The following is a 27,962-nucleotide window of genomic DNA, read 5'->3' as shown; positions in this document are numbered from 1 at the left end:
AAGCCCAGTAACATGAGAGTCATCCTGACCGAAACTCGGGATAGAGGCTGAAATAGCAGTATAATAGCCTGAATATCCCGGACTCGCTGTTTGGGAGGATAGACCAGAAACTGAGTTGTGTCCAGAATTGCTCCGATGAAGAGGAGCTTCCAAGAGGGAGTCAGGTGTGACTTTGGCACGTTGATGGAAAACCCCAGAGAAGGCAGGAGGTTGGCTGTAGTCTGGAGATGGGCGATTACAGCCTGGGCGAGACCGCCTTTAACAGCCAGTCGTCAAGATAGAGGGAGACTGTAACCCCTGATCTGCGCAGATGAGCTGTGACCACCGCCATCACTTTCGTGAACACCTGAGGGGTGCTGGTAAGACCAAACGGGAGCACAGTAAACAGCTTGCGCCAGTCTGTGGCTCTTGGCGGGACGTGGTGGGCACCCCTTCCATAGCCACGAAAGGGGGCGAAAGGCAGACTGCGCAGGGCGGGTGGTGTAGAGGCCCAAGGACCTAGCCGTGCCCGAGAGTCCTTAAAGCGCTCCAGCACGTTGTCTGCCTTGTCGCCAAATAGGCGACGGCCATCAAAGGGCATGTCCATAGGAGTAGATTGGACATCCCTTGAAAAACCAGTTGACCTCAACCAGGAGTAGCATCGAAGGGCTATAGACGTGGAAATCGTCCTGTCTAGTGAGTCAGCAGTATCCAGCCCAAGCGGATAGTAAACTTTGCTGCTTCTCTCCCTTCGGCAACTGCCCGAGAGCATACGGCCCGGGCCTCCTGCAGGCACTGAGACAGCACTTGCGCAACCGTGTCCCACACATAGTGGGTGTAACGGACCAAAGGACATGCTGTGTTTACCGACCACAGTCCTAAGCTGAAGGAAGAAAACATCTTCTTCCCAAGATGGGCAAGCTTTTTGGATTCCCTATCAGGTGGAGCGGTAGTGAATGCGCCCTTGGAGGTAGAGGCTTGGACCACCAAGCTTGCAGGGGTAGGGGAGAGGTAAATGGGGTAGCTCAGGGCTGAGGGGTGGCATCGGGCAACCATCCTGTCCACAGGAGCCCCTGTGTTGGGCCTGGACAAGGTGCCCAAAAGGATGTCTGCTGAGGCTTCATTAAACGGCAGCAGGGGCTCCAAAGAGCTCGCAGCCAGTTGAAGCACCTCTGTCAGGAGGTTAGTCCTGACTGACGCCATAGGTAGTTCGAGTCTGGGAGCATCTGACATCCTATGCTACACTGCTGCGAATGATGCACTCTGCTCTGTGGCCACGGTAGGAGCAGACAACATGCCAAGGTCTGGTGAGGTATCCAGACCACTGGCTTCCCCCGCTCCTCTCTCCAGTCCGGTTCATAACCTAACCGGTCGGTTAAAGGGTCTCTAGACTCCTCCCAGCCCTCATCACTCTCCCGGGTAGAACAGGGGCACAAAAGTGCTCGTCTGCGTCTGATCCGACGTCAGTCGACACTAGATCAGCTATGTGTCTACCTCGAGGTGGAAGCTGGGGTCGGCGTCGCCGGTTGCAGTCGTGGTGCGGTGGAATCTGTGCCAGGGAAGGTGTAACATGGTTGACCGGCACCGATCCAGATGCAGGCCTGGATCTAAGGGGGCCCTGTGGTGCAGAGGCTGGCGCCACCGGCGTCGAAGGCTCAGGGGCCCCATCTGAGTCCACGGGGCCCGCAGGCGCGCCAGCGGGGTCAGGCTGCCCAAAGATGGCATGCATGCATCGCTTCTTAAAATTGCTGGGCAGGGGTCGCTCCGGGTCCTGGGAAGGGAGGGAAGCCCAGAGTCGGCCCTCCGGGCTCCGCACGCAGAGCGGCGGGAGGGGACCAAGCGCATCCCTCGTTGCGCCGGCCAACGGACGGGGAGAAGTCGAAGAGCAATGATGCTTCTTCGACTTCTTCTTGTGCTTCGACTTACCTGACCTTGAGTGTGAAGACTTGGATGAAGAGTGATGATGGCTTTGCAACCGGCCCCTCGACATCCTACGCGACCGGGACCTCGAATGGTGCGGAGCAGACTGCCGAGCCTCGAGAAGCTTTCGGGACCGCTCCCACAAAGACTTCGGATTTATGGTCCGGCAGTCGAAGTACGACTTGGGGTCGTGGTAACGCTCCAGGCAGAAGAGGCACACGCGGTGTGGAACCGTCACCGACATCAGTTGGCTACAGGAACCACAAGCCTTGAAGCCAGGCATCTCTTGTGCACCAGGAGTCGATGGATTCAAAAAACAATGTTGATGAAAGTCAAGAAAAAGTCAGTCAAAAAGTGATTGGGGGTACCGCTCGCTCCAGATCTGCACTTGCTGGCGCGGAAAAAGAAAGAACTGACGTCAGCGTCCGAGGGAGGCGTCTATGTAGCTACCGCAACATCATCCCGGCGTCCACAATGCCAACGCAGTGTCGACCAACGCCACCTTCCGACGCACAGGGGTACTGCTTACGAAAAACTTTCCGGATCCAGTCTGACGCCTGGGGTAATTCTAAGGTAAGAAATCGCTAACTAACTGTTTCTTTCAGATTAATTCAATCATCACCTTGTTATTTGTTTGGAGTAGACACCCTAAGTACAACACAAATGGCTGGTCACTAAAACCTGCATAAACTTACCACCGTGCTACCATCACAGGGCCCTGATTAAGGATACCTGTCCACAACTTACTTGCTGATCTTTGCCTCCTTAACTACCTTACATCCCTCAAACTGCTTGTAAACCCTCCCATTCTGTTTTGGACAACCAACATGTTTTGGGGCCCACTGGGACTCACAGGCAAGGCATCTAATGAGCAAGGGATAAGATGACCATACAGACAACAACTAAAAAGGTACACTGGAGGACTACCACAGGAAAGGTGTCTCTTGCTGTAGGTTAAATGATTGATGGAGCTTATATTGGACACAAGAGAAGCAGAGCCCCCTAATTCTGGCGATGCTTGTTTTTTGTAATATGTTAATAAGACTTAAGTGAAAAAAAGATCAATCTTGTTCTTTAGGTTGCTCTAATCATTGAATCTTGGACTGAGGAAATGTAGAAAAAGTGAAACTGGACATTCTTCCCTATTTCGTTGATGCAAGCCAATAAAACTGTAAGCAATGCATTAAATATCTTTAAATTCAACTTTCAAATTATTCTGAAAATTATATTCAAGAAAAAGTAATTTCTTAACTATTAGTAAAGAAACAACAATTATGTGAAAATCAAAATAGTGACTCTGTAACTATATAAACTAAACTGCAGAAACCTAAGTCCAGATGTATAAATATGTGGTTGCAAAATGCTGTTCGCAAATAGCAAACAGTAAAGATTTTTAAGGACCGACCTATGCACTGATAGGTTGGCTCTTAAATATCTGATTTGTCATGGGTCAGAATCCAACCGACCTCATGAATATTAAAGAGGAAGGTCGTAATTTTTTATTTTGTTTAAGTAATCCAATTTTAAAAACAAAACACATGTAACCTGTATTCCTTAACCTTTTCGGTGCGACCGCGTTTCCCCCTCCGGTGCTGGGCCCTAATAGAAACGGGCGTGGTCATGACGGAACGGTTCCGTCATGAGCACAGCTCAACCGTAGATCATGACGGAACCGTTCCGTCGTGAGCATGGAAGGGGTTAAAGGAAGGGCGCGTTAAAAAAAAAATATATATTTTTTTTTAGCTGATTACATGATTAAGTGTTGGCAGTGGTCCTTTGGACAACTGCCTACTCCTCAATAAACGTTTCTCGTACAAGGATGTAGGGGTCCCAACAGATCCCTTAACATTTGCTAATGCATTACTACTTCCTTTGAGGTGTTGGTAATATAGCAATGTTTTGCAATCAGACTTCAGTCAGAAAACATCAATAACCTAGACACAGATTCGTTATCTGGAAGGGATACCTTTAATAGGGCCCTTTCAGATATAAAATTGGTATTCTTTCTGAAACCTAACATTAGGAGTCGGAAAAGCTTTTCTGACTCCCAAAATGGGATTAGTACATTAGGAAAAACATTTTAACTGTTGCAAATGTCAAACTGGAGCGTTTACGACCATTATAATGTTGTGTAAATGTAGCCCCTAGTCACTGAAATAAATATCGGTAAAAAGTTAATCTGAACATACCAAAGTTAATTAATGACTCCAACACTTTAGGACCATAAACAAATGAGATTTTTGTTATTTAATCCTAAACAGAAGTAAGAGCTGTTGATACACAAATATAGCAGCTATGATGCAGCACATTCTCATGGTCTTAAATCACACCTGCTGATATTTGTCCCGATCGTCAATGTATCCCATGATGATGCCAAGGCTTTTGATCACTGCTTCTCGCACCATATCTGCTTTATCATCCATCAACATCTGCTGCAACATGGACAGGACCAGGGAGCTTCGAATCTCTCTCTGCAAGGAAGAAGCACGGTTTGACAGATTGCTTACCTAAGCTACTTTGCAGAAATACCATATAGAATACAGGTTTGGAGTAGTGTTAGTGGCTTAGAAACTTGAGGCAGACCACATATTTACTTTCCGTCTTAACCAACATTCACATTGTATTTATACATATTTTTTCCTGCTGTACACAATATATTGTTATTAAAGAGTTGAAGTAAGTCACTTACTTAGGGACAAAATGTGTAATGTAATTGGAAAACCTAAATGTTCCTCATTTACATCCAAAGAATATAGAAAAGTTAATTACCTGCACTAATAGTTCTACCAAATGATATCCTATCCAGATTAATATGCATTTCAACTCTTCTCAGACACACACACAGCAGCAAGGTCATCACTGGATTCTGCACTTGCACAAATACCAACCACAATAAAACGCAAAGAAAGATTTGGCAGTAGTGATACAGGTTTTTGTGCCCGAATCAATGTTTCATTCATAGGGATCATTAAATGTAGCCTCAACTGTCAGAGGGAGGGGAGCTGACCACTCAAGAAGGCTAACAAAACCCCTTTCAACTCTAGCTGCTCAATATTGCAGTAGCCTTTTTCTTCATGAAAGGAATTGTAAACACATTAGGTGGATCACCTGGTCCAAAGGAGGCTACAGGTGAGAGCCATACATGGCTGCAGTTCAAAGCCACATCAGAAAACTTTTGAGAGGATCAGCTGCAGCTGCATTGGTTCCCAGTAGTAACTACTCATTCTTAATCCGCTAGCTGCTTCTCTGGTCCCAGTGGTAATTCCTCTAGGCAGTGCTGCAGCTGTGTCTCTGTTCACAGTGGTAATTCCTCATTCTTAGTCCTCTAGCCAGTGCTGCTAGCTGCTTCTCTGGTCCCAGTGGTAATTCCTCATTCTTAGTCCTCTTGAAAGTACTACAGCGGCCTCCCTGGTCCCAGTGACAATTCCTCATTCTAAGGCTTCTAGACAGTGCTGCAGCTGCTTCTCTGGTCCCAGTGGTAATTCCTCATTCTTACTACTCCAGGCAGTGCTGCTAGCTGCTTTTCTTGTCCTGTCAGTAATTCCTCATTCTAAGTCCTCTAGGCAGTGCTGCAGCTGTCACTCTATTCATACATCCACTACACCCCAAACCAAAACACATAGGTAAAATACATTGTCATTTACAATGCCAATAGCTCTAACGAAAATGTGACACCTATTACATTACAAATGCTTGTTTAACATTTGTTTATGGCCGGAAAAATGTGGTTCAAGTCAAGTCAAGTCAGAGAATTTATATAGCGCACTACATACCCAGAGGGTCTCAAGGCGCTTAAGGAGGGGTGGGGGATTACTTGTCAAATATCCACGTTTTAAGTTGCTTTCTGAATGCTAGGTGGTTCTGGGTAAGGCGAAGGTGAGTGGGAAGTGAGTTCCAGGTTTTAGCTGCCAGGTAGGAGAAGGATCTACCTCCCATGGTGGTTTTGTTGATGCGAGGTACAATGGCAAGGGCTTGGTTGGAAGATCGTAGCTGGCGGGAGGGGGTGTAGAAGGACAGTCGTGTGTTGAGGCATTCTGGTCCGATTTCGTAGAGTGCTTTGTGTGCGTGGGTTAGGAGCCGGAAAGTGATCCTCTTATTGACGGGGAGCCAGTGGAGGTTTTTCAGGTGACCAGAGATGTGTTCTTTACGCGGGATGTCCAATATGAGCCTGGCTGAGGCGTTTTGGATTCGTTGGAGTTTTTTCTGGAGTTTAGCGGTAGTACCGGCGTAGAGGGTGTTTCCATAGTCCAGTCGGCTCGTGACCAGAGCGTGGGTGACCGTTTTCCTAGTTTCGGTAGGGATCCAACGAAATGTTTTTTTGAGCATGCGAAGAATGTTGAAGCAGGATGAGGAGACGGCGTTGACTTGTCTGTTCATTGAAAGTGAGGAATCCAGGATGACGCCTAGGTTCCGTGCGTGGTCTGTCGGGATGGGTGCTTTTCCAAGGGCTTCTGGCCACCAAGAGTCGTCCCATGCGGAGGGGGAGGTACCTAAGATGAGGACTTCTGTTTTATCTGAGTTCAGTTTCAGACGACTGTGTTTCATCCATTCGGCTACTTCTTTCATTCCTTCGTGTAGGTTAGTTTTGGCGGTGCTAGGCTCATTGGTGAGTGATAGGATCAGTTGAGTGTCATCCGCGTAGGAGATGATGTTGAGGTTGTGTTGGCGGGCGATGGCCGCGAGGGGGCTCATGTATACGTTGAAAAGGGTGGGGCTGAGTGAAGATCCTTGTGGTACGCCGCAGATGACTTCAGTGGCCTCTGACTTGAATGGTGGAAGGCGGACTCTCTGGGTTCTTCCGGTGAGGAACGAGGTGATCCATTCTAGTGCTTTTCCTTGGATTCCGATGTTTCTGAGGCGCTGTAGAAGGGTGCTATGGCAGACTGTGTCGAAGGCTGCGGAGAGGTCGAGGAGGATGAGTGCGACTGTTTCTCCATTGTCCAGTAGAGTTCGAATGTCGTCTGTTGCTGCGATGAGGGCGGTCTCAGTGCTGTGTTTTGCTCGGAAGCCGGACTGTGAGGAGTCGAGGGATTTGTTGGCTTCGAGGAAGGCGGCGAGCTGGTTGTTGACAGCTTTCTCTATGACTTTGGCCGGGAATGGAAGGAGCGAGATGGGGCGGTAATTTTTGAGTTCGGTGGGGTCCGCTGTGGGTTTTTTCAGAAGGGCGCTGAGTTCAGCGTGTTTCCAGCTTTCCGGGAAGGTGGCGGAGTTGAAGGAGCAGTTGATGACGTCTCGGAGGTGCGGTGCTATGATGGAGTCTGCTTTGTTGAAGATGTGGTGAGGGCATGGGTCTGTGGGGGATCCTGAGTGGATGGAGTTCATCAGGCGGATGGTGTCCTCAGTGGAGATTGGGTTCCAGTCGTTGAGGATGTTCATGGGGGGTGAAGGTTCAGCAGATGGTTGGGTGGGTTGGACTCCGGGTTGGTTGTCGAAGCTGTTGTGGATGTCTGCAATTTTGTTGTGGAAGAATGAAGCTAGGGAGTCGCAGAGGGCTTGAGAGGGGGTGATGTCGTTGGAGTTGGCCGAGGGATTGGTAAATTCCTTGACGATGTTGAAAAGTTCCTTGCTGTTGTGGGCGTTGTTATCTAGTCGGTCCTTGATGGCGGTTTTCTTGGCCTTTCGGATCAGTTGGTGGTGTATGCGGGTGGCGTTTTTGAAGGCGTCCTTGGTGCTGGTGGTTGGGTCTTTTTTCCAGGCCTTCTCAAGGGAGCGGCAGAGTTTCTTGGATTTCTTAAGATCATCGTTGAACCATGAGGCCTTCTTGCTGCCAAGTTTGCTTTGTCGTTTTTTCAGTGGTGCTAGGATGTCGGCGCTGTTGGATAACCATAGGGTGAGGTTGGTGGCGGCTTGGTCGGGGTTTGAGGAGTGGGCTGGGGGGTTTAGAAGAAGCGATGAGGAGATCTGGTCGATGGTGATTTTGTTCCAGTTTCTTTGCAGAGTTGGTTGGGGGTGGTTGTTGGGTTTGGGCTTGTTGTAGGTGAAGTGAACGCAGCTGTGGTCAGTCCAAAGGAGAGCCGTAGTGTGGCTGAAGGAGACATGATTGCTGGAGGTGAAGATAGGGTCGAGAGTGTGACCTGCGATGTGGGTGGGGGAAGTGACCAGTTGTTTAAGTCCGAGGTTGGCGAGGTTGTCCAAAAGGGTGGTGGAGTTGCGGTCGTTGTTCTTTTCAAGGTGAAAATTGAGGTCTCCCAGAAGGATGTAATTTTTGGAGGGGAGCGCGTGTGGAGTGATGAAGTCCGTGATGTCCTCACTAAATTGTGCGCGGGGTCCTGGTGGCCTGTAAAGGAGGGTGCCTCTGAGTGTGGTCTTGGGGTCGATGTGGATCTGGAAGTGAAGGTGTTCAGAGTTGGCAAGATTGACGTCAGAGCTGTTGAGATGTGGATGGATTTTTTATGGACGATAGCGATTCCTCCTCCTGTGTGGCCGGTACGGTCCTTGCGTATGATCTTATAATCTTCTGGGATGGCAATGGTGATGTCTGGGGCAGATGAGGCGTTCATCCATGTTTCCGTTAGGAAGGCGACGTCCGGAGAGATGGTGTCTAGTAGATTCCATAGGTCAATGGCGTGCCTGTGGACCGATCGGGTGTTGAGCAAGATGCATTGTAGGTGGTTGGGGTCGGGAATCTGAGGTGTGATCGTATCGGAGTTGGTGACGGTGCCGATGAATTTGCAGGAGTGGCATGAGAAAGGTCCATGGGTGTGTCCAGGAGCGGCTTGGACGCAGTTGGGGGGTCGGCCGGGGTTAAGGGCTAGGAGGGTGGTGGCATCGTAAGTAATGCGGGAGGGCTGGGCAATGCGAGGGCCAGGGGGTCTGGCGCTGGGCGCGGGCTCGGCGCGGACGGGCGTAGACGGGCTTACCTTTGGCGCACCTTCGGCGCGGCCGTAGCGCGTGGACGCTGCACGTGGAACCATCTGACTAACATAGGTGGTGGAGGGGGCGGAGCGTGGGAGGGTCAGCTGGGAGGCGGGGACGTGGAGGCGGGCCAGGGGAAAAGCACAACAACAAGATGGTGGGGTGGCTAGAAAGTGAAACCGGGAGGGCGCAATGCGAAGCCTGGTAATGTCGAATGCACAGAAGTACCAGCGTGATCACACAGAGAATCCCGGTGAGAGCGCTTACAATATAAAAACAAGCTATCTAAAATGAATGCACTTACAGGTTAAAAAGCGCTGCCAAAACTAAATGCACATACAAGTTAAAAAAGCGCTGCCTCAAAATAATGCACAGATCGAATTGATCAGGTCAGAGCAACGATACCAGACTCTGCAGGCGAGTCACAGGCAAAACGAGATTCAGCTGTGTGCTGTGGGCGCTGCACTGGGCTGGGAGCAGGAAGCGAGGGGAGCGGCCGTTCAGGACGATGTCCAGGCGGTTGTGTTTTGAGTTGCTGTGCACTCGTATTTTGTTTAACATTTGTTTTGGCATTATTTGTATTTGTCTCCACAGTGGGTGACTCATTCATGTCATGAGAGTTCTGTGGGCAAGAGCTATGGCTCGAAAGGCAAAGAGCCTCTACAGTGCGCTGTGTTTAAGCAGTTGAAAATGATGCACCAGTAACCATACAATGAGACTCCAGTGAGGGCACAGTAGAGCCTATATGTTGCACTACCTCTACTAAGATGCTGTGATCAAGAATATGGTAATTGTTTCCTTTTGGATTAATTCTACCTTTAATTATTTTGCAAATATCTATATAGTGAGCTATTTGGGAATACATTGGAGAAAAACGAGTTTCAGGAGACAATACTTTGTACTACTTTTGGACTTGGCCCATTCTGAAAGGTCACCACAAAATCTTTTGCTTTCACTCCTCATATTTTCTTATTTTGTTTCTAAAAGTGCTGATTCGACTGGCAAAAAAAAACTTTTGCCAGGTCTAAATCTCCTTTTTTTAATCCATATAAGTCACCACTAAAGTAGGCCCTAAATACTCCGCAAGGCAAGGTGCAGTGTATTTATAAAGTTGGACCTTTACTTTTAAGTTCTATACGTCCTCATAGTGAAAAACTCCCACATTTGTATTTTCACTACCGAGAGCCCTAATTCTCCGATAGAAAAATATTGGGTTACCCTATTACATTTACTTAGTGGTAACTTTTGATTGGGAACAGGTAGAAAGCTTTTGCTTGGTCTCAAAAGAATTGTAATTTAAAATCCTCTTTCAGTCACAAATCTGAAAATGCCACTTTTAGAAAGTTTATAACCTAACAAATTATCTAGTCGCCAAATATTGATTACATTTACCAAACAAAAAGACAAATAATCATATTTCAATAGCCCTTCTGTTTAATTTCACTTTTCTTTTTTTAAAATATTTGATGAAAAACTTCATATGCTTCATCTTGAATGTCTTTTTAAAAGGATAAACACTTTTTGAGAAAAAACTAAATCATAACGTAAATGTAATCAATATTTGGTGGATAGATAATTTGTTAGGTTATAAAGTTTAAGGAGGCCCAATCTAGTTCGCTGCTAAGGTCACAACCCATTTTCACTTTTGATACAAAACTTTTAGAAAGTTGGCATTTTCTTGTCCTAAACATTTGGTGTTGCAGCCTGTGTACTGGCTCACATGACTGTGATTATCTGGCAGTTGGTCTTTCTGTATTCCTACCAGACAGTGAGACAAAGGAGGGACAAGGTGCTGGTAGGATGAGCCATCTTGGCAGGATTGGTCCCTACCCATCTTGTCAGAATGGCTCATCCTACCAGCACCTAGTCCCCCACTTTGTCTCACTGTTCCTCAGCTGTTCTCTGCCCCACTTACATTTCAAAGAGCTGCCTCCAGAACACTCACAAAGAGACACAGCCTTTTGTCAACCTAGACAATTGGAGCCTCACCAGAGGGAGGAAGGAAAGATCCAGAATCCCATGGGTTTTCCTAGAAGCTTCACCCACTTGAAAGGTTGGCACCAACTATAAATATTGGACCTAAAACCACTCTTCAGTACAGTCCTGGATCTCTGGACATTACAGAATAATGACTGCCTTTATCACCAGAGGACTTCCCTGCTGCTTGAGGTGCGCCCTGTTTTCTGAGAAGGAAGAATGGACCTGCTGCCTTCATCCCAGGCTTACCTGAGTGACTCCAAAGCTCACTTATCTGACCTCCTGTTCTGATCTACAGGGACACAACAAGCTCTAGAAGCCTCCTTGCAACTGTCCTGCTGCAACTGGCCCTGCCTAGATGTGCAACCGGACCTGCCTAAACCCTGCTGGCCTCTGCTTGAGTGAGTTCTTGATCCCCAAGAGATATCCACTCAGGTCCTGGCCCTCTGGCTGGCATCCATTGAGCTCCTCTTGTAAAATCCTGAAGTTTTAAACTCAGCATGCCAGACTTTGAGAAGGCAACTTTTTCAGTGGGACTAACTTGGTCCCTATATCCGGCCCACACTCCATTACGGTCTGCCTGAACTTGAGACTTTGCCCTGGTCTGGTGAAACCAGATACCCACAGGTAGTGCTTTCTGCTTCTTGACTCTATTTGAACTTAAATCTAAATTTTTGTTGTTTGGTCTCATTTTAGCTAATAATTTTCACTTTATTTTTGTAAATTGGTTCAGGATTTGTCTTGTGGTGTGGATCCACTTTATTACTGTTGGTGTGTTGTATAAATACTTAACAAAGTGCATCTAAGTTAAGCCGGACTTTTATACCAAGATACCAAAGGTTTAATCTAGACACAGAATTCTCACCTTTTGAATATTCCCCAGTGGCCAAACTGGATCTGGAAACTTTTCAGTAGTACCTCTGCTTGCTAACAACTGGAGAATGACTGACTGACTGACGGTATTTGTAGAGCGCACTACTGCCGAGGCGTCTTGGCGCTGTGTTAGAGATGAGCTAGGACATAAACGCATACTTAAGTGTTCGAGAAAGAGCCACGTTTTGATTTCTTTCCTGAATGCCAATCTGTTGGGTAATCTTCTAAGATTCACTGGTAGCGTATTCCAGAGTTTGGACGCTAGAAAGGAAAACCGCTTTCCCCCACAACGTAGGACTTTAAAGCTGAAATACACTTAGAGAAATCAGCAGCCCGAGCATCTGCAGACTCAGCTGTAGAAACTATGAGCTGCATATCATCGGCGTAAGACACCAATGTAAAGCCATAGTTCTTTACCAGCCTGGCCAGAGGGGCTACGTAAATGTTAAAGAGTGTTGGTGATAAGGCCGAGCCCTGCGGGACTCCATCCGGGAGGGAGAATTCCTCCGATCTAAATCCATCCCAGAAAATCATTTGTTTTCTGGATGATAAGAAGGATGATAAGAGAGAAAGACCTGTACCACTGATACCTGCATCCTGCAGCCTTTGGTTTATTACCATGTGCTTTACAGTATCAAAGGCTGCTGTTAGGTCAAGCAGGACCAGTACCGCCCTTCCCCCTTCATCTGTCACCTTACGGATGTCCTCTGTTGCCATGATCAGAGCTGTCTCCGTAGAATGTTTTGAGCGGAAGCCGTGTTGCGAGGTATCTAAGATGAATGATGTTAGTTCTAGATGTATTACTTTCTCCAACACTTTGGCATCAAAAGGTAGACAGGAGATAGTCCTATAGTTCTTTTCAACCTGTGGATCCAGCTTGGGCTTTTTTAGAAACGGACGAATACAGGCTTTTTCCATGCTTTAGGAAAGACTCCTACAGACCGAATTTTGTTTATTACTGGAGCTAGGGATATATTGATCTCCTCTGAGGCCAGATGCAGTATATGCGGTGGGCGGAGGTCCAGTGGGGAGCCAGATTTAATGCTTAGCACCAATTCCGCTACTTTTTCCTCTGTAATTGGAGGGAAGGATAGCAGACCTTCATGGCCCACCCTGGATTCAGACTGAACTAAGGCTTCTGCTCCTGTGTTGTTTATTGATTCTTCCAGACTATCATATTATTATTATTATTATTATGGCATCTTATATAGCGCACAGCTAACCCAACGGGGTGTCCCGGCGCTCCTGTGAGTACTGAAGCTATGTCTAACTCAGATGGAGCTTAACAGAAGAGAAAGGTTTTTAAAGCTCTCCGAAGGGGAGTTCTTCCTGTATGTCATACACGGATTGCACCTTGTTTTGAGAAAAAAAACCGCTAGTTTGTCTACAAATTTTTGCTCAGGTGTAAACATTACATCACGCGGGCATTTCAACAGGGCATTGACCGTTTGAAATAAGTCTTTTGAGGAGTTAGTGGCTTCTTGGCAGTGTAGTAGATAGCCTTAGCCTGTATAATTGCGGCCTTGTATTCTTCCAAGGCTACGCAATATTCTTTCTTGTGACCAACATCATATTGGGATCTCCAAACTCGTTCCTTTTGTCTACACTTGATCTTTATAAGTTTGAGATAGGGCGAATACCAGGGAGACGAGACCTTTTTAACTCGAGGTTTCATGGCCACTTCAGGTGCAACCTTGTCGGGCGCTGTGTTTAACCAATTATAGAGATCAGTGACAGCATGATTTATGTCATTAGATGTGTTGGACCCGGCCTCGTGGCGTGGTTCACCTCTGTCCCTCCACACCCTGTGAGCGTAGGCCTGTACCCCGAGTCCCCTGCGCGGCCACCCCGTTAGTGTAGCCTGCAACCCGAGCCTGGTCGTCCTACCCAGTGACGCCTAGATCACCCGAGAACCTTGACCAGGCCTGCCTTTGCCGCTCCTCGCCCAGCTCCTCGCACCTAACCATACCTGCCCCACAAGGCCCGGACGCCATCTTCCCTTCCCGACATCCCTGTCTCCCTAGGCCTAGCGTGACCCCGGCCCCAGCGAAGCCCAGACTCCAAAGGCGCGCCAGTCCCGGCTGGGGGGTAAAGGGCTCCCGAGTGAGATAAGCCAGGGAGTTTCGATGGCACCTCCGGCCTCCCCTGAGGGGCTGGTTTCTGTCACACCTTTGGCCCTCCCCTGTGGGCCAGGTTCAATCACCCCTCTGGCCTCCCCGAGGGCTGGCTCCAGACCCGCTGGGCGTCTGGGAATTCCCGGACCCATCTTTCAAAGGGATCAAAGAGCCAACCGCCGGACCTCGCCAACGACAAGCCCCCAGGGCCGGAGACCTCTGCCTGCGAGGGTCCGGAGATCAAAGAGTAGAAGGACTATAACTGGGGCCGCCTGATAACTAGCGGGCAGTTGTATCTTGGACCTGAAGCCTGCTGATCTGATCGCGGCTGACCCTAAGAAGACTCATCTGGAACCTCTGAGCCCTGCTGACGCTGTCGCGGCTCCTTCTTTGCCTTAAGGAACTGAACCATCGGAGCCCTGCTGACGCTGTCGCGGCTCGAGCTGAACTCGTAACCACCGGAGCCCTGCTGACGCTGTCGCGGCTCGACCTCTAAGACCACCGGAGCCCTGCTGACGCTGTCGCGGCTCAAGCTTGAACCTGCAACCATCCGAGCCCTGCTGACACTGTCGCGGCTCCTCACGAACTTCTCCAGATCGAACCCTGCTGACCTCGTCGCGGCTCGAAGAGTACTCTGGTCCGGCTGGACCATCGAGACCACCATCACGACCGAGCCGACCCGACCGAGGTGAAGCAGTCGGTACGACCATCATCCCGTACCCCCCGGCTCGAGGATTGAGAGCTGTGCGCAGGGTACGCCTCGTACTGACCCAGAGACTAAAAGACTGTCCCGCTTCCCTCTTCCCGAATCCTCAGAGACTTTGTGGTCCTGTGGCCACTGTGTATATAAGAGTGCTTCCTTCGTTATTTGCTTATATAAAGAACTTGTTCCTAAAATCCAACGGTGTAGTGTCTGTTCGTAGTGTGGTGTGAGCTCAGTGTGTACGATCCCAGACCCAAAGGCCTCCCCGGCGAGGACCTCACAATCAAGACTCGGCAAGTTCCGTGGGAGAGGTGGATCTTGGGGTGGCTGGGTGAGCACAACCTGGCCCTCGGAGATTGCCCCTTCTAACATTGGTGGCAGCGTCGCGATAAGAACCTACGTCTAGGGATCGTACAGCACCGACACACTACCCAAACGAAGAACAACAATGAGCATCACGAGCGACAAGACCACCTTCCAGATGGAGCTTCTGGGAGACTATTCACACCGTGAGCTCAAGCAATTCTGCAAAGATCTCCATATCCCGTCAATGGGATTAAACACCAAAGAGGACTTCCAACAAGCTCTAACAGCCTGGGTGGAGACCGGAGCCCAACCTCCAGCACCGACGGAAGCCGATGGAGGGGGAGCACCCCTGATCGGAACCCACGCCCCAGAGCAAGAAAGAGCAGAGTCCCCGACGCGGACTTACAGCCCCGACAGAGGTCTGTCTCGAGAAGAGATGACCGACCGAGAACGCAACCGAAACCACGAGCTAGAACTAGCCCGGTTGAAAATGGAAGGAGAACTCAAGCTGGCCGAGAAGAAGCTAGCCATCGAGCAGCTGCGGCTGCAAGGAGAACTGGAGGAGAAGAAACTCCAGCGAGAACATGACGGAAAGAAGCTCCAGCTGGAGCACGAGCGCAGCATATTGGAAATCGAACTAAAGGCCCGGAACGAAGGCAACAAAACAGCAGCGACCCGAGAGTCTGTTCCCCCAGTGGAACCCAAGGTCCACATCCCCAAGGATGTGGTCAAAGAATATTATAAAAACGATGACATCCAGCAATGGTTCAAGGCCTACGAGGTAGCTATGACCTCACACCGAGTTCCGCAGAAAGATTGGGGAGCCGGGCTGTGGGGTCGATTCCTGAGTGAGGGAAGAGACACCCTACTCGACCTACCGTCTGCCGAACAGACCTCCTACAGCCACATGAAAGAGGCCCTCCTCACAAGGTACAGGCTCACCCCAGAAATGTACCGCCAACGCTTCCGAGAATGCAAGAAGATCCCCTGCACCACATGGGTAGAATATGTCAATTTCTACAGCCGGGCCCTGGAAGGGTGGATCAAGGGCAGCAAAGTATCCACCTTCGAGGGGCTCATCGACCTCATTGCGTATGAGCACTTGTCCCTGAATTGCTTTGTGGAACTCCGACAGCACCTCCTGGACAGCAAGTTGGCCGACCCCCGGAAGCTGGCCGTCGATGCCGATCGCTGGGTGAGCACCAGAGTAACCCGGGGGCCCGGGGGGGACACTGGCCGAAACGAACAAGGACCATCCCGCCCGAGGGGAGGAGGGGGTCAGAATAGACAGAGGGGTTCCCAGGTAGGGTCCCCGCGCAGTCCCCCCAGAAACCAGCCAGGTACCTCACCTCCCACAGCGCGCGCAGGGTTTCCTCCAGCTAAGCCAGGGCCCCGGGTCAACCAAGCCTGCTACCATTGCCAGAAACCCGGGCACTATGCCAATGACCCCCGCTGCCCCTTGTTCCAGAAGCCTGCCGCTGCAGGACCCCCAGTGCGCCACATCACCTCAGTAGCCCTAGAAGAGGAGGGGGAGGAAGAGTTCGAGGGAGCGGAACCTGCAGCTATGATGTTAGTCTCCCTGGGTGATAGGGAGATGGTCCCCGGAGCTCCCCTACCCGACAACACAGAGAAGTACCGGCAGCAGGTGACTGTCAATGGCCATCACATAGGGGCGCTCCGAGACACTGGGGCCAGTATCACCGCCGTCAAACGGCACCTCGTCACCGAAGTCCAGATTGTTTCCCACATCTCCTGCAGGGTGATCGCAGCCGATAACTCCGTCCGCACCTGCCGGATAGCTCAAGTCCCGTTCGAGTGGGGGGGCGTCTCTGGGGAGTTACGAGTGGCGGTCCGCTCCGACATGCCTGTGGACTGCCTGCTCGGCAACGATCTAGAGAGCTCCCCATGGCAGCGGGTTGAGAAAAGGACCCACTTAGAGATGGTGGGCCTACCCGAGTGGGCCTGTGTGAATACCCGGTCGATGACCGCCCGAAGGGCCACCCCCGAAGAGGCGACCCTAGAGGCAGCCCCGGTGACCCCCGAGGACCCCGAGGTCCCTGAACCCTTTGAGACCCCTGAGCTATTCCCCGGGGAGAGCTTCCCCCCCGATGCAGGGCCCCGCGGCCCCGACGTCGAACCGACCCCAAGCTTGGACGACCTTCCTGAGCTGGCCCAATGGCGCCAGGAAGGGGGACCGTCCCGAGAGGAGTCCTGCCTAGAGCAGACATCCTGTCCATCCCTGGTGGGGCCGCGGCAGCAGGCCGCCGCCCAGGCCGCCGGTGACCAGTCCGGCTCCCACTTTATCTATTGGGAAAACAGCCAATTATACAGCGAGCAAAAGTCCGCAGAGCTAGGGTCCGGCCGAGTGCTGGTGGTCCCCCTACGCTTCCGCGGCTTTCTCCTGAACCTGGCCCATGACGTGCCCCTGGCGGGACACTTGGGACAAGACAAAACGTACCAGCGCGTGGTCACCCACTTCTACTGGCCGGGCATGCGCTCCGATGTGGAGGCCCACTGTAAGTCCTGCCCCACTTGTCAGTCCAGCGGAAAGAGCGGAGGGAAGCTCAAGGCTCCTCTCCAACCCTTCCCCGTGGTCAGTACCCCCTTTGAGAGGGTGGGAATCGACATTGTGGGCCCACTCGACCCCCGGACCTCCTTGGGGCACCGCTTTATCTTGGTGCTGGTAGACCATGCCACCCGATACCCCGAAGCCGTTCCCCTCCGAACGGTGACCGCCCCCGTAGTGGGGCGGGCCCTCATGGCCATCTTCTCCCGGGTCGGATTCCCTCGAGAAGTCGTCAGTGCCCGAGGGACCAACTTTATCTCGAAATACATGAAGTCCCTTTGGCAACAATGTGGGGTGACGTACAAGTTCACCACCCCATACCACCCCCAGGGTAACGGTCTGGTGGAACGCTTCAACCGGACCCTCAAGGGAATGATCATGGGACTCGAAGCGCCCCTGAGGCGTAAGTGGGACGTCCTCCTTCCCTGTCTCCTCTTCGCGTACCGCGAAGTCCCCCAGAAATCCCTGGGGTTCAGCCCCTTCGAGCTGCTCTACGGGCACCCCGTCCGGGGACCCCTCACCCTGGTCAAGGAAGGGTGGGAGACGGCGGCCCCAGAGCCCCCTCCCGATGTGTTTCGATACATTTTGGCCCTCCGGAACCAGACGAGGAAGTTCCGAGAGCTGGCCGAGGCAAACCTCGAAGCCAGCCAAGAAGAAATGAAACGGTGGTATGACCAAAATGCCACTCTGGTCGAGTTTCAGCCCGGACAGCAGGTCTGGGTTATGGCCCCCATAGAGCCCTGTGCCCTGCAAGACAAGTGGACAGGGCCCTTCAAGGTGGTAGAGCGCAAGAGTCAGGTGACCTACCTCATCGATGTAGAGTCCCCCAGGAACCCCTTGCGGGTCCTTCACGTGAACCGCCTCAAGCCCCACTTCGCCCGGTCCGAGTTGAGCTTGCTCCTAGCCACGGACGATGGGGAAGAAGAAGAAACGGAGCCTCTCCCCGATCTCCTGTGCGTGAAAGAAAAAGATGGCTCCATAGAGGGGGTGAGTCTCTCCTCCTCCCTCTCTCCCGAGCAGCGCGAGGACTGTCGCCAGTTGTTGGGACAGTTCTCGGACCTCTTCCCCCTCACCCCCGGCGTCACCAACTGGTGCGTCCACGACGTGGACACCGGGGACAGCCCACCGGTCCGGCACAGAGCCTACCGCGTCCCTGACCGAGTCCGGGCCTGCATCAAGGCCGAGGTATCAAAGATGCTAGCTCTCGGGGTGGTCAAAGCCTCTGACAGCCCATGGGCTAGTCCCGTGGTCCTGGTTCCGAAGGCAGCCGCCCCCGGTGCTGTTCCCGAGCTGAGGTTCTGCGTTGACTACCGCGGGCTCAACGCAGTCACCAGAACCGATGCTCATCCCATCCCCCGAGCCGACGAGCTTATCGATCGCCTCGGGGCTGCTCGCTTCCTTAGCACGTTCGACCTGACCAGTGGATACTGGCAGATCGCCCTCACCGAGGGAGCTAAGGAAAGGTCCGCTTTTTCCACCCCGGATGGTCACTACCATTTCCGGGTGATGCCCTTCGGGATGAAGAACGCCCCTGCCACCTTCCAGAGACTGGTGAACCAGGTACTGGCTGGATTGGAGGAGTTCAGCGCTGCGTATCTGGACGATATCGCTGTGTACAGTTCCCACTGGCCCGAGCACCTCCAGCACCTCTGGGCGGTGCTGATGGCCCTGAGAAGGGCCGGTCTCACCATTAAGGCAAGCAAGTGCCAGATCGGACAAGGGTCCGTAATCTACCTCGGGCACAAGGTCGGAAGCGGCCTCGTAGCCCCCCTCCAGCCCAAGATCGATGCCATCGTGGCCTGGGAGGCCCCCACGACCCAGACGGAAGTGCGGGCGTTTCTAGGGCTCACGGGATACTACCGCCGGTTCATCAAGAGTTACGGCAGCATCGTAGCCCCCCTCACGGAGTTAACCTCCAAAAACCAGCCGAAGAAAGTCAGCTGGACCTCCGCCTGCCAAGAGGCGTTCGAAACTTTAAAAGACGCCATGTGCACTGCCCCCATCCTACAGGCCCCCGACTACTCACGAGAGTTTGTAGTCCAGACGGACGCGTCCGAGCATGGCATCGGAGCAGTCCTGTCCCAGGTGAACGAGAACGGCCTAGACCAACCAGTGGCATTCATTAGCCGGAGGCTACTCCCTCGAGAACAAAGGTGGAGCACCATCGAGCGGGAGGCCTTCGCGGTAGTTTGGGCCCTGAAGAAGCGGAGGCCCTACCTGTTCGGTACTCACTTCCGGGTCCAGACCGACCACCGACCTCTCCGGTGGCTAATGCAGATGAGAGGGGAGAATCCCAAATTGCTGCGCTGGTCCATCTCCCTCCAGGGGATGGACTTCACTGTCGAACACCGGCCGGGTTCTGACCACGCCAACGCTGACGGCCTGTCCCGATTCTTCCGCCTCAGCGAAGAGAACCCCCAAGAGGATGGGTAGTTCTCCCCGCCTTCAGCTGGGGGGGACGCGTGTTGGACCCGGCCTCGTGGCGTGGTTCACCTCTGTCCCTCCACACCCTGTGAGCGTAGGGCCTGTACCCCGAGTCCCCTGCGCGGCCACCCCGTTAGTGTAGCCTGCAACCCGAGCCTGGTCGTCCTACCCAGTGACGCCTAGATCACCCGAGAACCTTGACCAGGCCTGCCTTTCCCGCTCCTCGCCCAGCTCCGAGCACCTAGCCATACCTGCCCCACAAGGCCCGGACACAATCTTCCCTTCCCGACATCCCTGTCTCCCTAGGCCTAGCGTGACCCCGGCCCCAGCGAAGCCCAGACTCCAAAGGCGCGCCAGTCCCGGCTGGGGGGTAAAGGGCTCCCGAGTGAGATAAGCCAGGGAGTTTCGATGGCACCTCCGGCCTCCCCTGAGGGGCTGGTTTCTGTCACACCTTTGGCCCTCCCCTGTGGGCCAGGTTCAATCACCCCTCTGGCCTCCCCAAGGGCTGGCTCCAGACCCGCTGGGCGTCTGGGAATTCCCGGACCCATCTTTCAAAGGGATCAAAGAGCCAACCGCCGGACCTCGCCAACGACCAGCCCCCAGGGCCAGAGACCTCTGCCTGCGAGGGTCCGGAGATCAAAGAGTAGAAGGACTATAACTGGGGCCGCCTGATAACTAGCGGGTTAGTTGTATCTTGGACCTGAAGCCTGCTGATCTGATCGCGGCTGACCCTAAGAAGACTCATCTGGAACTTCTGAGCCCTGCTGACGCTGTCGCGGCTCCTTCTTCGCCTTAAGGAACTGAACCATCGGAGCCCTGCTGACGCTGTCGCGGCTCGAGCTGAACTCGTAACCATCGGAGCCCTGCTGACGCTGTCGCGGCTCGACCTCTAAGACCACCGGAGCCCTGCTGACGCTGTCACGGCTCGACCTCTAAGACCACCGAAGCCCTGCTGACGCTGTCGCGGCTCAAGCTTGAACCTGCAACCATCCGAGCCCTGCTGACACTGTCGCGGCTCCTCACGAACTTCTCCAGATCGAACCCTGCTGACCTCGTCGCGGCTCGAAGAGTACTCTGGTCCGGCTGAACCATCGAGACCACCATCACGACCGAGCCGACCCGACCGAGGTGAAGCAGTCGGTACGACCATCATCCCGTACCCCCCGGCTCGAGGATTGAGAGCTGTGCGCAGGGTACGCCTCGTACTGACCCAGAGACTAAAAGACTGTCCCGCTTCCCTCTTCCCGAATCCTCAGAGACTTTGTGGTCCTGTGGCCACTGTGTATATAAGAGTGCTTCCTTCGTTATTTGCTTATATAAAGAACTTGTTCCTAAAATCCAACGGTGTAGGGTCTGTTCGTAGTGTGGTGTGAGCTCAGTGTGTACGATCCCAGACCCAAAGGCCTCCCCGGCGAGGACCTCACAATCAAGACTCGGCAAGTTCCGTGGGAGAGGTGGATCTTGGGGTGGCTGGGTGAGCACAACCTGGCCCTCGGAGATTGCCCCTTCTAACAAGATGTTACCGGTTCGTTACTAAGTGCCGATACAAAATCTGGTTTGCTTAGTGACTTCCATGCCCTGTATTTGTTAGCCAGAGGACTAGAGCTCCGTCCCCTGATTGATGTTACAGGCGTGGTGTCAAAATGCACAGCAGAATGATCGGTCCATGGCAACGGGCAGACCTTCCTAATCTGTATACGAGGATTGTTGGTGCAAATCCCATCTAGCGTGTGTCCTGCTATGTGTGTAGGTTCATTAACAATCTGTTTAAAGTCGAGGCTAGCTAGCTTATCTAGTAAGCATGCCGTATCAGAGTTATTGTTAGCTTCCAAATGGAAGTTAAAGTCACCTAGTATAGTGAAATGCTCGGTATCTAGACAGGATTACAGATAACTGTGGATGGAAAGCAGAAAACATGCTCTAGGTCCAGGAGGTCTGTAAATTAGTAGGCCTGGAAATATTTCTACATTATTACATTTTATAGAAAAATATATTGCTTCCACGTCTACTATGGGCTCTAGAGTAACTCTGACCGTATAGTCCAAGCGATATATTATAGCAGTTCCTCCGCCTCTAGCCCACACTCGGTCAGAGTTGGCGACAAGATATCCCATTGGGATTGCTAGCTGCCAATCAGGGTCACTGTTCTCATTGGCCCACGTCTCAGTTAGAAAAACCAAATCTGGCTTTTCTGTTGGACCTAAACAATGAAGGCTGATCCGGCAACTGCAAAAAAGCTGAATGGTACCCTTTAACTGTGCACAGAGCAAAGTCATACCGGGCAAAGGACAAAACTAATAACACCTCAGATAACTTCGCCTGGAGGTGGTCAACCCGGTGTGTGCTGTACCACCTCACAAATTTGTCCCAAACACAGGCATATACAGTTTTAGTTGAGGTACGACTGGCTGCCAATATGACATCAACCACCTTTGGAGAATGTTGAACATGTTTATCTGTCTACAAACCACACTATTTTAGTACAAGGCTCCAAGGGCAGGTTTTATGACCCAAAACTAGATACACGCCCCTACTAATAACATCAACAATCAAAAAGTATCTAGGGGTCAGGGAAGTAAGAAAAAAGACAACTCACAAAATATCAATAACATAACCAAATGTTAATTTCTAAGAAGTGGAAAACCCAAGTGATCCATTATGCATTACTAAATACACATGGGCAAACAAACGTGGGCAAAGTAACCCCAAGGGTAGGTGAAATTCTCCCACCAGTTGCCGATCTGTTCCGCCCTTTTTAACACCATCTGGGTTCTCCTTACCCAGGGGAGAATGTATCCACAGTCAAAGGGTATAATAGAGGATGTGAAGACCCAGTGGCTAGTGTTTCAACAAATGGGTAGTGCAGATATTAAATAGATGTAATTAGGCAACTGAAAAAGCAGTGCAATTAGTGTAAGTAGTGATAGAATAAAATTGGATAAAGCTGAGTAGAAGTCTAATTTTTAATATTTTCTCTCAGCTCCTACAAATCTAAAACAATGTGAAAGGAAACAAGAAGCAAAGAAACAGATTTAACATAATATTTGTCAGCAATGAGGGTCAAAAAGCCATGTAGCAAAAGACTGTGGTAACCAAAAGGGAGCCATACACAAAATTTGGGTACAGTACAGAAGAGCATGAGAACCACCTGAGGTTAAACCAATATCATGCTTCGAGAAGTGTTCTACATCAAGGAGTACTACAGTAAAGTCTGAGTAAGGACCAGATGTAGGCCCAAATGGGGAATTTACCTAAGGTCTAAAGTGGCCTTTAAGAAAAGCTCAAACAGTACTAAATATAAGCCCAGAAAGGCACCTTCAGCAGATGCACAATCAAGGTCTCAGTAAGACCTTATAAAACTTAGCAACTAGACGCAGGATGGTAACTAAACTTCACGATTAACATAAATAAATAAACAAAGACGCTATCTGATGACAGGCTAAACATGCAGCTCCAAAAGATGTCTTGGGTAAGCCTGGTTGAGAGTGCACTCAGTGCTTCTTGTCAAGACTCTGTGTTCAGCCTGGAGAAGTGCCTTGGCCAAAACCATGTTTTATGCTCTACAGGACACCTTCTGTCAAAGGATCTAAAAGACAAGGGCCATAAGCCCCATGAGAATCCCCAGTGTTAAACCTCGCAGGATATCTCAACTGGGCATCAGAGTAAAACGACTAACAGGCTGGTGCGTTAGACCTTGAGGCTAAGTGAAGGAGTGAAACAAAAAAAACACACTCACATGCTACAAGGCATAAAACCCAGAGGAAAAGAAAACATGGTTTAGCTCATAACACAATTCCATAAACAATATATAAAAAGGCTTTCAAAGTACTCTAGCATGTGAGAACTGAAAGGATTTCTTGGTGAAAACAGTCTAGGAAGCTTAAAGCTGGTGGGCATGGGTGGTTCGGAGCCCGGGCAGAATTGGGTCGCAGGTGCATGTAATGCATTTTAGCATACCCTGGCAGGGCAAAAATGATCACCATTTGTGATAACACAAGTCATAACAGCCTTTTGCTTACCAGAATAGGGAAAGACAAATCCACACACTAGCTGACTAAACATCACATACTTTATGGGAAGGATAATACTAGACTTTCCAACTAAGACAATATATTATGCTACAATAGCCTCATTATTCCGGACACTAAGAACAGTCAAAAATGAGACCTCAACTCCAACCTTCATATAGCGGCACAGGGTAAGGCACTGTCTAGTGTCTAAATGTGGCCTTCATTTGGTTGCAACTTGTCTACCTTGAGGGGTGACCTGTTTGTTAACATTTTATTGGTAACATGTTTTTGGCTAGTATCTCAGGTGCAAAGTCCCAGGAATGCTCTGCTCACTCTTCAGCACCCATCTCAGACCTCTTGTCTGCATCCATAGTCCTGGAATCTTCCAGAGCTCAAATAATTACAACACTCCTCAGTCAGCCACACCCCATCCCTCCACTTCACCCTGTGTTTTGAACTTCTAAGAAATTACCCTGTTTGATGCACTCTTACATTTCAGTAATCTAACACCATCTCCGGCGGTATCGGCTGCCTTGGCAGATATGTCTGGAAATTTCCTGCCTGGTAAATTATCAGGCTAGTGGGCACATACTTTCCAAACATTAAAACCAGATACTTTATTTAGTAGCCGAAAAAACCCATAAAAAACCTGGCTGTGCCACTGCTTTTGTTTTTACTTCATAATTACTTTAGTGTTGCCTTTGTGTTTAGAGTCTGAAGTTAAATCATGACCTTTCTGCCAGATGGGAGCACAGGTCACATTCCATGCTTTATCAGTTTATGTCTTCCTCCAGTGCTGCTGCAAATTCATTTTTTCGAAGCATCCTTTATCTGACTGATGGTGCTTAACAGCATAACACTGTGTCTATTTGAAACTGTTCACTGTTCAGCTATTCTCTTTTTACTATGCATGTAGTACACAAACCAAAAGCTTCAAAATTATACATGTGAATTCATAAACGGACAATTGTCAAGTTAAACATTTAAAATACTTCCTTCCCCCGCCCTCTAAAGGCAGAATGATTAGTGTTTTAGGTATGTGTTAGTCAAGACAGTTTGACTCTACAAACATTATGTGTAAGACACTTACCTATAGGGGTTTTCAGCCACAAGTCATACATTTGTCTAATGGTTGTGTCATTCACATTTTGCTCCAACCCACTCAAGCATGCATCAAGTTGCAATGCGTCGGCCCACTTCAGCCTCTGGCTGTCTTGACCATGAATTATGGCATGCTGCCCTTTCAAAATGAGCACATCCACAACTAAAGTAATTCCCCTTCAGTGCTCGTACTATGGTAATGTGTGGTTTTTTTAGACCCAAAAACATGTTTGCCTTTAGTCAATGTTGTTTTTGTAAGTCTGACGAATGCCTAGTATCTTCCCAAACAAAGCTATGCAAACAACATAACAAAACAGAAATTGCCAAAAGGGTGGCCGATATCACCAGACCTAGTAGTTTTGCCAGTGCTTGTTTTAGAATGGACCAGAAATGCCAATACAATCAAATATTACTGGGTGTGTGACTATACAGACTAACCATTTTGCTTCACATATGTAGGTAGTGTTATTTGCCATTATATTCAAGTAGCATTAGTCCTATGACAATGAACTCTGCATAAGAGTACGGTTTCCAATTTCAGTTTTAGGTGTTTAGGTGCATTTTCTGGCTACAAAAAAGCATTAAAACACAAAATACAGTTTTACTACAACCAACTGTAGCACGTAAATATATATAGACATCTTAATGCAGGGCGTCTCAGATAAACAGGACTATGGATTTGTACAAACGATCAAGCACACATGGCTAACTTACACACTCATCAAAATCTTTGTTAATCAAATGTCAATTTAAATGTCTTTGCACAAGCCAAGTTGCATTCTGGTCTTATTGAAATGTCAATATGTTGAAAGAGAAAGGGAGGCAATCCTTACAGGTAGATACGGTGCTAGAGCTCCACAGGCCTCGGCCACCAGTAGCCTTCTCTCTGGGTACTTGTGACTGATCTAAGAAAACAAAGAAAATATGTTTTTTTAGTTGGACTACACAAATAAATTAGCATTCAAATACTGAAAGCACAGTTTCAAAGACCATTTAGCAGCTCACAACATTTAGTTGAGATCTTTTAGAAGAGTGGAATAAAGGATAAAGACCTAATCAGGCAGGGATCATTTTTTACCTCTTTGCCAGAATGATCTATCACCATGGCAACAACATGTGGAAAGTCATAATCTTAGTGTAGAACACTTGTAAAGCTGATCAGGAGCAAAAAGGCTCAGCATGTAAAAACAAAACTTTATTTTGTGCATACAGCCAAATTAAATGTAAGTTTCACATTGTGTGAAGAAGACGCAAGCTTACCTTACATTAGATATTTCTATTTCCTTCTCTTCTAAGCTCCTCGCTTTTTCAAATATACCCTGCCACCAAATGAGGATGATGGAATCTCTTCCATAGCCTAAATATTGCAAATGCTCAGACGGGATCATCAGTGACAAGGTCACACGAATACCAGCCCTTCCCACAATCCAACCATCTGTATCAAAAACGTAATCCCACCATCACAGTGGTAAAGAACATTCTGAGCATACTACGCAAACTTGAAAAAAACATTTAACGGTATCTCCAAGACAGCAACAAACTCACTTTTTAATACTAGCTGTACGACTGAAAAACTGACTGTAAGAACAGATTATCACTTTCCAACATTCACACACCCAGATAACAGATAATGAATTAAACAGGAATGTAATAATCAAAAAGCTCAAAGAACATTTATTTTGAAAAGCTGCATAAGTATTTTTAAGTCAGAACAATATAAAACTTTAAAGAAAGCTACAACATAAAGTACCATTACTGTCATAAGTAGGGAAGGTACATTGCTAAATGCAATATATCAGACTGAACAGAATTCGATATATGTTTTGTGTTAAAATTGCTTTAAATACACAAAGAATGGCATAACAGAACAAAAATATGACCTAGACTCCATCAAACTGAAACAAACTAACAGTTCTATCTGGATTTGCAAGAAAGATAAAGAGTAAAAACAACCTAAAAGAATTAGTCAAATAATATTGCTGGAAGCAAACTTGAAAAACGTTATCAGCCAAACAATTTAACACATTTTTTTGTGTTTTTATACCATAACTAAAATTTAAGGGTTTGAGTTGTATTCGTATATTTAGACTTGCATGTTGTTACCATGAAAGCCATAAATTTACCTCAACTTAGTAAGAAAATGCCTTGTGCTGCCGGCTTAATTGAATAGGTAACCGTATAAGTATGATAAGTGGCTTTCTTTTGATACTACATCTTTTTGTGGATTTAGAAGCTAACACATACACCTAGCCTACACCCAAAGGCCGGCCTGGTGCGCATGAACAATAGCAATACGGTGTCAACGTTGAAACTGGCCCAACCAACCCCTCCTCAGTGTCACCAGTGAACACATGTCCTAGAAAAAGAAATAATTACAACTCTAAGGTTGGGAGTCCTATTCTTAAAGTTGGGGGCATACAGGGAAATGAGCATCACTGATGTGTGACCATATGTCCAAGATCACACAGAAGGAAAAGCCGAAGACCAAAACAATTGTTGGTGCACAAAATTAAGATGAAGAAGTTCAGTTTGTTGTGGGACTTTTTGAATTCTATTTTCATTAAATAATTCAATAATACAAACTAATAATAGTAACAGTTTTTAATAATTCACTTCTGTTTCTCAATGTTGTTTTAATTTTGGTTAATGATGACAGAATTTATAAGAACAGATATTTTCACTGATGCCCTCATTTGTTTATTGAAAGTAACTTCATCAGGGCTCAGTGAAGTATCCTGAGCATTTGATCGTGACGATAACAGTTAATCTTAATTGGTTCTCGAAGTTCCTGATGTCAGGAAAACACCCTGAACGCATCACAGTCTGACGCTATGAACAGTTACTAGGCTGTTTTGATGTTTTTCCCCTCCTGACATCAGGTCCATGAGATCCAACTAAGATTAGCGCTTAACATCCCACAGGCTCTCAATACCCACATAATACCTATTCCTGGATTTTAGGGCCACAGACATTGGGTTTCCTAGAAATGCCAGTGCACACAACTAAATGCTTTCTCTGAGTCAAACAGAGAAAACAGTGTTTTTAAATTATAGAATGTTCCTCCTGCAGGCTTCTCTTTAGTTCAGGCCTCTGATTGCAAGCGTTTGTGCATCAGCGGCCATACAATATCACCC

The 27,962-nt window shown here is 49.1% G+C and overlaps 1 protein-coding gene across 9 annotated transcripts in view; it reads right to left on the bottom strand.

The window, feature by feature from the left end:
- The window catches only part of RELCH (RAB11 binding and LisH domain, coiled-coil and HEAT repeat containing), an 878,561-nt gene that overhangs the window by 434,847 nt on the left and 415,752 nt on the right, over positions 1-27,962 (bottom strand). For all 9 annotated transcript variants that reach the window (XM_078687764.1, XM_078687757.1, XM_078687759.1 and 6 more), the window contains 2 exons: positions 25,662-25,733; positions 4,230-4,370 (listed from right to left, as the gene is read on the bottom strand). In XM_078687764.1, coding sequence (XP_078543890.1) covers positions 4,230-4,370; positions 25,662-25,733 — 213 coding nt within the window. The remainder of the gene's footprint in view (positions 1-4,229; positions 4,371-25,661; positions 25,734-27,962) is intronic.

The sequence above is a fragment of the Lissotriton helveticus genome, chromosome 4_1 (genome assembly GCF_964261635.1).
Source record: "Lissotriton helveticus chromosome 4_1, aLisHel1.1, whole genome shotgun sequence".
In the NCBI taxonomy this organism is placed as follows: domain Eukaryota; kingdom Metazoa; phylum Chordata; class Amphibia; order Caudata; family Salamandridae; genus Lissotriton; species Lissotriton helveticus.
This window is presented reverse-complemented; position numbering and strand designations above follow the sequence as displayed.